At 41.8% G+C, this 15,223-nt stretch overlaps 1 protein-coding gene across 1 annotated transcript in view; it reads left to right on the top strand.

Moving 5' to 3' along the window:
• Positions 1 to 14,831, top strand: part of LOC118663238 (papilin-like) — a 38,779-nt gene extending 23,948 nt beyond the window's left edge. The window contains exons 10-12 of the mRNA XM_036322685.1: positions 4,223 to 4,354; positions 5,884 to 6,057; positions 14,566 to 14,831. Of these exons, the coding sequence (XP_036178578.1) occupies positions 4,223 to 4,354; positions 5,884 to 6,057; positions 14,566 to 14,780 (521 nt within the window). The 3' untranslated portion in view covers positions 14,781 to 14,831. The remainder of the gene's footprint in view (positions 1 to 4,222; positions 4,355 to 5,883; positions 6,058 to 14,565) is intronic.
• The last annotated feature ends 392 nt before the right edge of the window (positions 14,832 to 15,223 follow it).

Here is a 15,223-nt window from a genome sequence, read left to right as displayed (position 1 = left end):
GTATCAGTGACAATTCTGCTGCCTGAAATGTCTGATATTTGGCTGCCTATGATATCTTCCAGGATTATTATGGTTTCACATCTTACATTTAAGAATTTTATCCATTTTTTTAGTTTATTCTTGTGTATGATATAGTTGGTGGTATACTTTCTTGGATGTTTTTTTTTTTTACATGTCCAATTATCCCAATTATTGAAGAGATTGTCTTTACTCCATTGTATGCTCTTGCCTCCTTTGTCAAATATTAATTGAGCATAACAGCTTGGGTTGATTGCTGGGTTCTCTGTTCTGTTCCATGGATCTACTAGTATATGCCTATTCTTGTGCCAGTACCAGGATGTTTTGATTACAGTGGCTTTGTAGTATAGTTTGATATTGGATATTGTGATCTCTCCAACTTTGTTCTTCTTTCTCAAGATTGCTATGGCTATCCAGGGTCTTTTTAGGTTCCATATGAGTTTTTGGAGTATTCTAGATCTGTGGAATATGCCTTTGGTATAGTGTCTTCATATGGTTTTGGTTAGAAGTGTTCCTCCCTCTTGGATCTTTTGGAATAGATTGAGGAGGATAGATGTTAGTTCTTCTTTGAATATTTGATAAAATTCCCTTGTGAAGTTGCCTGGGCCAGGGCTTTTGTTTCCTGTATTTTTATTACTGCTTCAATTTCATCAGTTGTTATCAGCCTATTCAGGTTTTCTGATTCTTCCTAATTCAGTTTTGGATTTCAGATTATATTTTTCTAGGAATTTGTTCATTTCATCCAAGTCATCCACTTTGTTTGCTTATAGCTGTTCAAAGTATTTTCTTACAACAATTTGTATTTCTGTGGTGTCAGTTGTTACTTCACCTCTTTAGTTTCTGATTGTATTTATTTGGGTCATCTCTCTTTGTTTCTTTTTTCTTTTTTTAATCCTCACCCAAGGATATTTTTCCATTGATTTCTAGAGAGAGAGAGCGAGAGAGAGAGAGAGAGAGAGAGCGAGAGAGAGACCTGCATGCACTCCTACTGGGGCTGGGGAACTTGCAACCGAGGTACATGCCCTTGACCAGGAATCAAACCTGGGACTCTTTGGTTCACAGGCCGACCACTCTATCCACTGAGCCAAACTGGCCAGGGCTCTCTTTGTTTCTTGATGAGTCTGGCTAAAGGTTCATCAATCTTGTTTATCTTTTCAAAGAACCAGCTCTTGGTTTCATTTATCTTTTGTATTTTTTTTAAGTCTCTATGTCATTTATTTCCACTCTGATCTTTATTATTTCCTTCTTTCTACTTGCTCTGGGATTTTCTTGTTCTCTTTCTAATTCTTTAAGATGTAGGGTTAAATAGTTTATTAGAAATTTTTTTTTGTCTCTTGAGATAGGCCTATAGTGCTATGAACTTCCCTCTCAGGACTGCTTTTGCTGTGTCCTATAGATTTTGGGTTGTTGTGTGTTCATTTTAATTTGTTTCCAGGAAGTGTTTTTATTTCTTCATTGATCTCATTGGTAACCCATTCATTGTTTAATAACTTTCTATTTAGCTTCCATGTGTTTGAATGTTTTGGGGTGTTGTTATTGTAGTTGATTTCTAGTTTCATGCCATTGTGACCTGAGCAGATGCTTGATATGATTTAAATCTTCTTGAACTTGTAGAGACTTAGTTTGTGTCCTAACATGTGGTCTATCTTTGAGGATGTCCCATGTGTACTTGAGAAGAATGTATATTCTGTAGCTCTGGTTGAAATGTTCTGTAAATGTCAATTAAATCCATTTGATCTAGTGTGTCATTTAGTGTCCCTGTTTCCTTGTTGATATTTTGTATGGAAGATCCATCCAGTGATGTCAGGGGTGTTCAAGTCCCTTACTATGATTGCTGTCAATCTCTCCCTTAAAGTACTCCAGAAGTCTTTTATTTGTTTCTTTGTTTTGTTGTTGTTGTTAATCCTCACCTAAGAATATTTTTCCATTGATTTTTTTTTTTAGAGAGAAAGTGGAAGGGAGGGGGAAAGACCGAGAGAAAAACATCAATGTGAGAGAGACACATCAATCGGTTGTCTCTCACACATGCCCCAACTGGGGCCAGGAATTGAGCCTGTAACTGAGGAACATGCCTTTGACCAGAATCAAATCCAGGACCCTTCAGTCCAAGGGCTGACACTCTATCCACTGATCCAAACTGGCTAAGGCCAGAAGTTTTTAAAATATATTTGGGTGCTCCTATATTAGATGCATATACGTTTACTAGGGTTATATCCTCTTATTGTATCAGTCCCTTTAGTATTAGGAAGTGGCCTTCATTGTCTTTTGTTCTGGCTTTCATTTTGAAGTCTATTTTGTCAGATGAGCATTGCTACCTCAGCTTTTTTTCCATTTCCATGGAAAATTTTTTCCATCCCTTCACTTTCATCCTATGTGAGTCTTTTGTTCTGGGGTGGGTCTCTTGTAGACAACGTATATATGGGTGACAAAGCTAGTAAAGCAATTGGCAGGTAATATGTTTTCTTATCCATTCAGCTACCCTATGTCTTTTGATTGGAGCAGTTAAGCCATTTACATTTAAGGCTATTATTGATAGGTATTTATTTGTTGCCGCTTTTATTCTTTATGCCTGTGCTCCTCTCTCTCTTCTTACAACAGTCCCTTTAGCATTTCTTGCAGCGCTGGTTTGGTGGTAATAAACTTCTTCAGCCTTTTTTTTTTTTCTATGAAGCTCTTTATTTCACCTTCAATTTTGAATTATAGCCTTGCTAGATAGAGTAGTCTTGGATTCAGTCCCTTGCTTTTCATTACTTTGTATACTCATGACACTGCCTTCTGGCTTGAAGTGTTTCTATTGAGAAATCAGCTGGAAGTCTAATGGGAGCTCCTTGTAGGTAACTTTCTGTCTCTCTCTTGCATCCTTTAATATTTTTTCTTTGTCTGTAACATTTTTTTTTAATATATTTTATTGATTTTTCACAGAGAGGAAAGGAGAGAGATAGAGAGAGCTAGAAACATCGATGAGAGAGAAACATCGATCAGCTGCCTCCTGCACATCCCCCACCGGGGATGTGCCCGCAACCCAGGTACATGCCCTTGACCGGAATCGAACCCGGGACCTCCCAGTCCGCAGGCCGACGCTCTATCCACTGAGCCAAACCGGTTTCGGCATGTCTGTAACATTTGGCATTTTATTTATGATGGGTCTTGGTGTGGGTCATTTTGGGTTCATCTTGATTGGGACACTCTGTGTTTCTTGGACTTGTGTGACTTTTTCCTTTACCAGGTCAGGGAAGTTTTTCTGTCATTATTTCTTCCAACAGGTTCTCTATTCCTTGCTCAGATTCTTCCAGCACCCCTATGATGTGGATGTTGTTACATAGTATGTTGTCCCAAAGCTTCCTTCAACTCTCCTCCTGCTTCTTAATTTTTCTTCCAATTGCTGCTCTAAATGGGTGTTTTTTTCTATCCTGTCTTCTAATTCGCTGATTCAATCCTCAGCTTCTTCCAGTCTACTGTTGATTCCATCCAGGGTATTTTTTATTTCAGCTATGTCATTTTTCATTTCTGATTGATTCTTATTGAAGGTCCATGCATCCAGGTGGGCCATGTGTCAAGATGGCTGGGTAGGATGTGCACGCTGCTTGTCAAGGCAGCAGGGTTGGCCCTAAAATGTGAATATTAATAGGGCTTACCCATAGAGTTGTCATGAAGGTTAAGGAGAAAAATACAAGTACATAGTAAGCACTTCATTAATATCAGTTATTATTATTATGCCTGAGGCAGCCTGCCAATTGCTTTGCTAGCTTTGTCACACAATCATCAAAACAATCATAGGCAAATAAGGGAATAGAGGATCAGAGATGGTGCCTGCCATACCAAAGATTGCACAAAATTCAGAAACTCGGCCATCTAACTCCAAAAATGGAGAGCTCAATCACCGAAAGCTCTAGCACCTCCTCCCACCCCACCCTCAAGGAATGTCCAAATACAGGAAGGTTAAGTGAACAGAACAGTCCTAGGGGAGAGTGTCCTATAAAACTTTGTGGGTGGTGGGTATAGGGGAGAAGGCTGAATTTAGGGATTAGATGGTAAATTGTGATGGGGTGGAGATGGGGGCAGCAGTGTGCCAATCATAAGCCCTCTGAAGATCACTACTTTCTGTGGACAATGAAGTGAACAAACTACCCTAAGTCTGCAGTGGTGCCCTAGACCTGGGAATGGTGTTCTGGCCCCTTCAAAGTCCTTTCTTCCCTCCCCTTAGACACGTGTCCCAAAATCAAAGTACATTGTGATACGAACGAAATAAACCAATGTCTAAAGAGCAGACAATGCCCAGAGAAGATGAAGTGTTGCAACTTTAACTGTGCAAGGAAATGTTTAAACCTCAAACAAGGTAACTCAGAAATCCTCTGAACTATCCAATGCCTCCACACCCTACCCCTAATCTCTGCCCACCTACACTGACATTACTAGACCACTTCCCTGGTTCACTGATGGCTGGTGTCTGATCAAGAGTGTGGGTGCATCTTTTAATTAATACAAATCCTGGATTTGGAAGCAGGGGGTGTTGGGAGTCATGGGTTTTATTTCTTTTCTGTTCATATTTAGGTATGTGATGTGGGTAATGGAGTTTTTCCTTTATGGGACTTAGTTTCCCATCTGTAAGAAAGATGGGAGGGGGGAAGTGGGCATTAGATCACATTGTCTCTTGGCTGCTTTTCTGTGATCCTCTGAGATGCCAAATAGCCAGTGAAGTCCCATCAAATGCCAACAGAGAGCCAGGTGATAGAATAGTTATGACACAGGTATATAATTTTTATTTCCTGGTTGTGCTTTTTCTAGGCCTCTTTGTCTATATAAATCCAAAATGCCTTCCCTAACCACCTTTGTCCTCCTTCACTCTTTCCTCTCTGCTCATATAATTGAACTCTAAAGAAGACCATCAAGGAGTACTCATGCATTCATTCATTTTACAAATATTTACTGGTTCCCCTGACACCAATGATAGGCTCCACTTGCTCAGTGTAGCCAGGGAACTCAGTAAAGTTTTTCCAGGTAAAAAGATCCACAATTTAAGACCTGTGAGGTCTTAAATGATACGGTTCTGAAAAAAACAACACAAAAAACCCTCTCTTTATTCCCCTTAGCACTATGTACAAAACATGTGCTCTATAAATGTTTTTTGAAGTTCAGGATACATTTGATTTTTAAAAATATTTTTAATTGATTTTTAGAAAGAGGAAGGGAGAGAGAGGGAAACATTGATATGAGAGTGAAACATGGATTGGCTATGCCCTGTATGCCCCCTACTGGGGATCAGCTTGCAACCCAGAATGTGTCCTGATCAGGAATGAACCAGTGACTTTTCAGTGCAGAGGACGATGCCCAACCAACAGAGCCACATTGGCGATTTTATTTTTATTCATTCATTCATTCATTCATTCATTCATTCATTCATTCGTTGTGTGTGTGTGTGTGTGTGTGTGTGTGTGTGTGTGTGTGTGTGTGTGTTTTACTGTGAACATTCCTGAAGCATCCACTCAGTGCCTAATTATCTTAAAGGAACTGGTGTACCAAGATGACATAAGGCACAAATCTCACATTCTCATGGAGGAGTCAGAAAATACAAACAAATAATTACATAGAAGTGGCAAATGTGTGTGCAAGACTGAGAAGCAATACAGAAAAGCAAGGAGTGAAGCATGGAGCCGGGAAAGGCAGCATAGAAGTGTGTGATGACTGAGAAGTGTTTGAATAATGAAAAGGGATGTACCTGGTGGGCAAGAGAGAGGTGGACACTCCAGGCATGTGCAAAGGCATGGAGGCGTGTAAGAGGCCACTCCTCCATGACTTTGCACATGTCTGAAATGTTCTCTAGGGAGGCAGGCACCCAAACTGCTCTACTCTGCAATCTCCTTGCAGACATATGCAGTTTGCCAAAGGTAGTTGGCCCCTGCCTGGCCTTCTTTCCACGCTGGTGGTATGATAAGGAAACTCAGGCATGCTCCAAATTCATCTATGGTGGTTGCCTAGGGAACGATAACAACTTCCAATCTGAATCTATCTGCAAGACCATCTGCAAAAAAAAGAAAGTAAGTCCCACGGGTCCCATTTCCCATGCTCACCTGGGCTACCCTGGGAGATCTGGGTGTTGGCTGGTCTGTTCTAGGAACTTGGCAGGTTTGGGGCTGATATAACCAATTCAATCAGGAAATAAGAATGCACCTTTGAAGGGGTAAGTGGAAGAAAAAGAGGGTGGGAAGGGAAGCAGTGGTCAAAGTTGGCAAGTATGACATGAATAGAGGGTACATAGAAAGCTGAAGTGGTGAAGGGTCTGAGACCAAGTCAGAAGAAGGCCCAGTAAATAAGCGGCACCATGAATCAGACAGTCACTCCAGGACATTACTTCTCACCAAACCGCATCAACAATTCTCTTCCCTTTCCTTCTTAAGCTGATTATAGCTAGGACAACCACATGCTACATTGATGACATGAAGATACTTTTGAGAGCAAAAGGAAATACCATTAATTATGTTATTGGGAAAACGGACATAAACTGGGACTTTAATGGAAAACCAGAACATGTGATCACTCTCTGAGCCCCTGAAGTCACTCCACTTCTGTTTCCTCTTCCTGTGAAAAGATGCCAAATGATCTTATCTCAAACACTTCCACACCTTTCTTCTCTCTTTCTCAGGCATATATCTTATCTCTGTTTCTCCTAAATGCTAAGGATCCTGGCGAGACTTGCAACCAGGGGAGCAGCGGGCAGTGGCAGCGCATCCCGGGCTCATCCCCTGAACCTGTCTTCAAGGCTCCCTTTTCTCTGACTTTATAATGAGCTAACAGAAGCCCCACCTAGGCTCACTTCTGTCACTGATATTTACTTCTCAGTGAGTACACACTGGCCTGCATGGCTCACTTCTTTCCTGTTATGTTTCTATAGAGCCAAAGCAGGACACCACTTAGCTATCTCCTGCTGCTTCTTCTACCCTAAGCCCTTCATTTGTTTCACCTTCCCCAGAATTAATAAACATACTCTAAAAATCACACACACACACACACACACACACACACACGCAGATCTTACCTCTCTTTTTCCATTAACTGCAAGACTTAGTTCATATGGGGATTAAAGTCCAAGTATCTCACCCTTTTCTTTTCTGCTATCTCACAGGGTCGTGGTCTTGGGTAGGATAACCTAAGCTGAAACCACCTCCAGAATTTGGCTCATAATACAGCTCTCTCCATGTGTGCTTGACTGATATCCCATATTGGTTTTTGCTGGCCAAGTCTCCATTGCCAAGACCTTGGCTGTTCCAAACACCAATCCCCAGGATTTGTTTATTCCTGCAGCTCAGCTTCTCTTCAAATATAATGCCCATCGCCCTTTGACCCTGTATCTTCAACTCTCGGGCCCCCATTTATCCGTTGGAAGCCTCCAGTTTTCCCTAATAAAGTGCTCCGTGAGGTCTGATATCTCTGAGGCTGAATAATTCACATTTGCTCCCTGGTGCAGTTTTTGGAAAAGAGGTCATTGGATCTCCTGGGGACATCAAAAGAGGGAGAGAGGAGTACAAAAATCCTGCAAATTGAGAACTCTGGTGACACTGTTTCCTGATAAAATTGTCATAAGATGCTTAAGAATGGAACCAGAGCCGATTCATGTTTTGTATGGTCTAAAGCTTATAAAGTTAGGGGGTTCATTTCATAAACAAATACAAATTAAAAAGTGAATATTCTTCAAATGAGAAAGAAAATGGCAACCAATTGCAAATTTTAAAAAGCTAACAAATACCAGATGTTGCATAAGATCTATATAGATTAATTATTAAGTTTTTACATATATGACAGCAATTCTACAAAACTCAATTTCTGTGGAAAGATAATTCAGTCTTTTGTTGAACATGGTTGAACAAAAATTATTATACTTTTATTTTGGTTGTAGTTGGGATGCATACAATAGAAGCATGAATGCACAGCCATACTTGATATTTGTGTCCTAAAAACACAGGAATTTAAATTCTCTTTTGCACAATTCCATCAAGAAGCCTAGTTGGGACAGGGTAGGGTGCAGGACTGCTTCTCTCAGGACCTCAGTTTTCTAACCATGAGTTGAAGGTGGTGGACTAGTGTCAAAGAATACTTCTAAATTTGAGAAGATAAGGCAGCTCAGGAGCCCTGGCCAATTTGATAAGCACCTGGGGCTTTTCCAACCCATTGGTGCTTCTCAATCCTTGCTTGGGGTTGAAGTACATGAGTGACTGGAACAGAATCATCCGTCCTAGGGGCTCATGAACCAGAGGGGTCCTTGGAAATAGCCAGAGTGTGCCCTGTAGTAGGTAGTATCTGCTCACCTGCTGAGAATGAGCCCAGAGCCCTTGTGACTGAGTACAGGGAACTCCATGCCTTATTAAGACCTCAGTGAAAGATGCTGCATGTCTTTGTTAATTGTTTGTTCATTTCTCTGCCCATTAAAACCTAGGGAACACCTCGAGTGGAATCTTTTGGTGTTATTCATGGTGCCATGCAGACCTGAGATCCCCCTCATCTTCCTCTCCTTTTTAGTCTCACCTCAAAGCTTCCTGCAGAGCCAGAAATGCCCAGAGGAAGCTGTGGACGGTTTGAAAATTCAGGAAATGTCCAAGCTGAGGATATTAGAGAGCCCCACCGGCCCAAATAACCCTCCTTGTTTTTTTATACATGTACAAATGGAAGCTTCTAGTAGGAAATAGACATCCAAGATACACAGCAAATCAACAGCAAAACTGGAGCTAAAATCCAGGTTTGAGTGTAACAAGGTGTTGCCAGATCCCACAGCCTTGTTGGAAATCAGGGTGGATATAATGGCTACTTGTCACTTTGTTGTTTTAATATTCAGCATCTCTTTTTTTCATTTTTTTTAAATTCTTTTTAAAAAAATCTTTATTGTTTAAAGTATTACATATGTCCCCTTCCCCTGCCCCCCAGTATTCAGCATCTTAATGCCATTCCTACAGTTGAAGAATTCCCTACCATGGGGAGTTTTTGTGTAAAGTAACACCAGTGTTCCATTATGAAAGTTGAAAGGCCAGACTCTCACTCTATTGGTTGGGTTTAGTAATGGACACAGAAACCATACTCAGTATTTCAAGAGAAAATGTAATACTGAGATTTGGTTACATGATTATTGGGAGGATCTGGGCATTGGAAAGAACTGGAGCTTGTGTAGGAATCAGAGAGAACATTTTCTCCAAAATAACAGGATAAAGTGAGACTAGTTCCATGAATAATAGAAAAGGCTTTGGGCTTGGGCATCTGGATTCTAATGCTGGCCCAGCCATTAATTTCTAGGGGACAATAAGCAAGTCATTCTTCTCTCTGGGACCCAGTTACCATACTTGCACCATTGGGAAAGAACAAACGAAGGACCTTCCTCACATCACTGGGGCACTTCCTTGGCTTTCATCCTTACTGGCCCCAGTGATGTTCAAAATATATCAGTGGTGTTAGTGATGGGAAAAGTGTGGACCTGTGCCCAGCAATAGGTGATCCAGTAAAGCACTGTAGACCACACACGTTCCAGGAAGACCTGGGAGTCCAAGCCCTTGTGCTATGTCTGCCTCTCATCAGGAGAGCGGCACTCTAGGGCAATAACATATCAGGAAGGGAGAACTGAGTCAATATAACTGTTATTGAGACCTGGGTTTTGTGTTGGAAGGACAGTTTCCTCTCTAATTTAACAAGTACTGCTATATGAACTGCTGTAAGATATCTCAAACAACTTGAGCAAGTCTTCTGAGGAAGATGGGCAAACATCATAGAATCTTTTAAATTCATTGTTTGCCATTGAGCAGGTCAAGGATTTTTTTCTGTAGCCAAATCATCTAAGTGGCTGACCAATACCAGTGCATTAAAAACTCAGAGATAGAGTCTTTAAAAAACTGAATTAAAATAAAATGAAAGGTCTCAAGGTGACTCTGATATAAGTTCAGGACTACTGGTCTAAAACTCTTCTGATTTAATATCACACTTCTGATTTATATAATTTCCTTGGGTCTTGGTGTCCTCATCTATGAAATATGCAAAACAATAAAACCAGTGTCATAGAGTTTTTAACAAGCACACAAGATGAGTTATGTAAAATGTGCATAACATACTGCCTTGGATGTTAATGTTCCATAAACAATAAAGATTAGTATTATTGCCCTAACCAGTTTGGCTCAGTGGATAGAGCATCGGCCTGCAGACTGAAAGGTCCCAGGTTCGATTCTGGTCAAGGGCATGTACCTTGGTTGCGGGCACATCCCAGTGGGAGGTGTGCAGGAGGCAGCTGATCCATGTTTCTCTTTCATCGATGTTTCTAACTCTCTATCCTTCTCCCTTCCTTTCTGTAAAAAATCAATAAAATATATATATTTTTTAAAAGATTAGTATTATTATTAGAACAAACACAGTAAAAAAAGGTAGGCACCCCTTTATGATATCAGCTACTCAGATGCAAACCTTGTAGGGTCACAGCTTCCAGAAAAGGGGTCAACCTGGAGCTTCCCACTGTGAACAGTTTCCATGTCCTGTGAATAAAGCTCCAGGCTCCTGGGTTCATAGACCCTTTCTCCCTCCTCTATTTATATTCAAGCTCTTTGGCATAGAGTGCTAATAATTATCTTCTGTAAAAATTCCACTTGGATTTCAGAAGATATAAATTAACTCTCCTCTTAAAGTAATCAACCTTATTTTGCTCCCTACACATTTATTTTGCATATAAATAAGGTAAAAAAATAGAAATAAACTTTCTTAGTACGTGTATGCTTATAATAAATGTATTTGTTATATGTATAAGCAAGTCCTCTCTCTAAGTCCCTGTTCTCCTGTTCTGTAAGATGAAGATGATGATAATATCTCTCCCAAGGACTTTTTTAGAAGAGTGTAATGAGAAAAGGCAGAGAATCCTCTGACATATTGTTGGTGTTGAAGTGATGTCAGTTTCCTTCTCCCTTCTAGAAAAGATAAAGGTTTTGTGGAGTTTAGAATCTGACTGGGAAAACTTTATTCTTTCACAATCCCACCCACATTTACTTCCCCATCTCTACGCCACCCAAATCAATGGCTCTCAATCAAAAGTAATTTCATTCTTTACACACATATATGGTTGACATAGGGTTTGTAAGACTCCTATGATGAGTACAAGTGCTAAATAACTAGCAAGAGCCTCCTGCTAGTTTCTCGAGTGTGCTTTTAATAAATCTTACACTTGTCCTCCATGTTCTGGAATGTTAGTAACCTTACCACCCAAATCACCTGAGGAAGAGCCAAGATGAGATGAGGCCAAAGATCCCCCAGGGCAACCCAGGTACAGAGTGGTTTTCAAAGGCCAGTACCTCCCACTCCACCCACAAGGCCTGTTCAGCCAAATAAGTACATCAAATACATCAAATAAGTACAGGCACATCTCATCAAGCACTGCCCTCACTGCATGGAGTCCTTATCACACTGCTCATGTTGGAAATATTTTTATAATTAAAAAACACTTATACCCATAACTCTTCTGCAGGGTTTCTAACTGTGGCACTATTGACGTTTGGGGGCAGCTCTTTCTTTGTTGAGGGGCTATCCTGTGCATTGCAGGATGGTTAGGTTAGCAGCATCACTGGCCTCTGCCAGTAGGCGCCCCCATCCCCCGCAAGTTGTGACAATCGGAAATGTCTCTAAGACATTGCCAAGTGTCCTGGGGGCTAGAATCGCCTCCTCCCCGGATGAAAATTGCTCTTCTGAATTGTGTTTTAAACGGTCAGTTTTCACTTCCTGGTCAGCTGCTCTAGAAGAGGGAGCAATGTGGGAGGCCTCTTCCAAGAGCACCGGTAGGCAGCCCTGCCTTTCCTCTGTTGGAATGGCAACTGCCAGTCTGTTCGCTCCCTGGGGACCTCCTTCTGCCATTATTTTGGTTTCTGACTAACAGATTTGATAATCCAAGAGAGCTAAGGAAAGAGACAAGAATAATAGTAGTGGACCCAATAAAGTGCAAAAAAGGATGTATCACCGAGATGTTGAAATGCAGGCTTTTAGAGGAGTCTTAAGAAAATAAAGGCAGAGGAAGCAGTGAAGGTGAGCAGGCCATAAGAGGGTTGACCCACCATTATGTGAACTATAGTTTGGAGAAGCAATGTCCAAGGAATGAGTATCATCATGGCTGCAGGGGATTTAAAGAGAAAGAAGGAAGAGTTACCACTAATATGCAAGGATGGGTAACACATTTCTATAGATAACAAGTATGGTTCTAACCTAGTTTGCACTCCCATTTCCAAAGATTATCATACACACACACATCTGCAAATGGCATGTGTCTGTGTGTGCATTTATAATATATGAAGCATTTGTATATCTATTGAACACTTGTGCAGTTCTCGGAAGTATGCTAAACCAGTATCATTAATCTCAATGTATAGATGATAAACTGAGGCTCGGAGAGATCATATGACTTGCCCAAGGTCAAGAGCACCTGAACTCAAAAGCACAACCTTAGACTTCATATCCCACACTCACTATATCCCACCAAAGCATGCCAGCTTTGCCTTTTAAAAAATCAGATCTCTAGAGCAGGGGTCCTCAAACTATGGCCCGCGGGCCACATGCAAATACAAATATTGTATTTGTTCCCGTTTTGCTTTTTTACTTCAAAATAAGATATGTGCAGTGTGCATAGGAATTTGTTCATAGTTTGTTTTTTTTTTTAACTATAGTCCGGCCCTCCAACGGTCTGAGGGACAGTGAACTGGCCCCCTGTTTAAAAAGTTTGAGGACTCCTGGTCTAGAGTCTAGAGGATCTGGGAAAGGAAGAGGGTGGGAATGTGCTGGTTCCTGGCAATTGAGGTGTGTCTATAGACAGATGATTCTCTTAACCAGACAAAGTTGGCCCCTTCTACACCACAATGTTGCTCTCATAATTCCCTGGGAGACTTCAGGTGAGAGGGAGGAAGCAACTAAAACCATGCTTAGCACATTAAGTGTTTGATGAATGAATGAATAATACAAGGGCATTGGAGCTGGACAAACGAGGATCCCAATCCTGGCTTTGAAACTCACTATCCATGTGACAATGGTCAATGAACTTTAACCTCTCTTCGTGTACAAATTGGGGGTTCTAAGCCTTGTAGGAATCCTGTGTGGGTTCAAGGGAGGTGATATGTGAAGAGTAGTTTCTATGATGCTTGGGAAGGTAAATGCACTCAATAAATGGTACTTATTGTTTTATTATTGTTACAGCAGCTTCCACCCTGAAGTGTAATAACGTGGCCTTGGATAGAGGCCAAAGATCAGATAAGGTCAAAGAAAAAAGTCAGAGATGTGCTTTGGCTGGACACTCTGTCCCAGGGCTAGCCCAAACTCGTGATTAACAAGAGTTAGGGGTGAGTGAGCTGAATGTGGAGCCAGACTTCTCCCGATTGGTCCCCTTTCTCCCTAAAATGCCAACCCCAGGCTGGGCCACTGGCTGGGTGGCACCATGCAGCTCCGGATCGCTCTTCCATTTCTTCTATTTCTCACCTTCAGCCAAGAGTTTCAATCGGAAGCAGGAACAGGTTGGTATGGAAGTGGGAGCTCCAAGAATAGATTGGGACTAGGGGGGGGCGAGGGGGGAGGGGCGGCAGTACAAAGAGAGTCTGTTCTTTATCTCATAACGTAGGGAGTCAATTCAATTCACTTCATCAAATATACATGTTGGGTGCATGCAGTGTGCCAAGTACTGTGCTAGGTGCTAAGGCTAAAGTAATGAGTGAAGCAAAAATCCTGCCTTTGTGGAATTTATATTCCAGTGGGAGGGAGACAGACAATACATAATACACGTAATAGATGATAAACGTGCTATAGAGAAGAGAAAACCTAGAACTGGGCAAAGGGTGAGATCCCTGCTCTCAAGAGTCCTCTTGGTCAAGGAAGGAAAAGAATGATTGAGAGCAGCCACTATTTACTGGTGCTCTTCTATTTATCAATGCTGTCCATAGGTTATCTCTAAGCCTTTGGTGCGTCTAAAGTGTGAATATTACACCCCCATTTTACAGGAAGGAATCTGAGTGCCAAAGATATAGGTGATTTGTCTAAGATCACACAGCTAGAAATTTGAATAAACTTTGAATCCCACTCTCGGATTCTAAGTCAGTCCTTTCATACAGGGTATCTATTCTAAAGAATGATGAGGAGACAGGAGGTGGAAGCCTGGGAGAGCTTACTCATCAAATCCTAGAAAATCAGATCTGAAAGGATGCTCAGAGATGATGGAATTCAACTCCCTAATTTTAAAAATGAAGAAATGAAGATTTGGAGAAGTTGATACGGTTATCCCACAGTAATAAGTGGATTTGAATCCACTAGAACAGGATTCTCAAGTCTGGGGTTTTTAGCACAGCGGTCTACTTCCAGAAATGAAAAACCTCAATTTCTGTAGAGATGGATAAGGCCATTGCTGTGTGGGCCAGATGAGCTGGATGGGAAGAGGTACAGAGCTCAGTTGCTGTGTATAGCCTCACAGTTGTGCCCATGGCCATCCTAGCCCCTGGCATATGAGCATATGGGCCAACAAGGGAAAGGTTTTGATAAGTTTTGCTGATCTCAACCAGTTTCTCTATTTAGGCCAATCGACTCACCATCAGAATCACCAACCGAGTGTCTCCCCAGAAGATTGCAAACTTCCAATGGAAAAGGGCCCTTGTCGAGCCAAACTCCCACGGTGGTTTTACAACTCATCAACTTATGGATGTATGCTGTTTCACTTCGGAGGCTGCAATGGCAATGGGAACAACTTTTTGAAGAAAGATGCATGTGAGAAAACGTGCAAGAACATCTGATTTCCTCATAAGAGCACAGTATTCCCTGGAGTCAGGATTGCTCTATGGCAATAAAAGGTGTTTTTGTGAACATGAGATGCATTTCTCCACACCAAATTTATAGTCCTTGTTGTGTTCTTAAAACTACTCACCTCTGTGCCTGAACTTCTATAAATATGCACGTGATCAGCCAGAAGTGGGCACCTGGACAGGGGGGCCAGGGCTTGTGATCAGCTGGAAGCTGGCACATGAACAGGAGGTTGGGGGCACTGATCAGCAGGAAGGGGCACCAAGACGGGGGGGCGGGGGGGGGGGGGCTCCTGATCAGCCAGAAGCAGGCAGGTGAACAAGGGGGTGGAGGCAGGTGATTATGCCAGAGATGTCAGGAGAGGATGGAGGAAGGACCAAATGACTCCCGCCCCCCGACCCCCCAGTCCCCAGGGCTCCTCGGCAGTGACAGTGCA

This window comes from Myotis myotis, unplaced genomic scaffold, assembly GCF_014108235.1.
Source record: "Myotis myotis isolate mMyoMyo1 unplaced genomic scaffold, mMyoMyo1.p scaffold_m19_p_9, whole genome shotgun sequence".
Classification (NCBI taxonomy): domain Eukaryota; kingdom Metazoa; phylum Chordata; class Mammalia; order Chiroptera; family Vespertilionidae; genus Myotis; species Myotis myotis.
The sequence above is the reverse complement of the archived record's forward strand: the minus strand, read 5'-3'. Positions and strand labels throughout refer to the sequence as shown.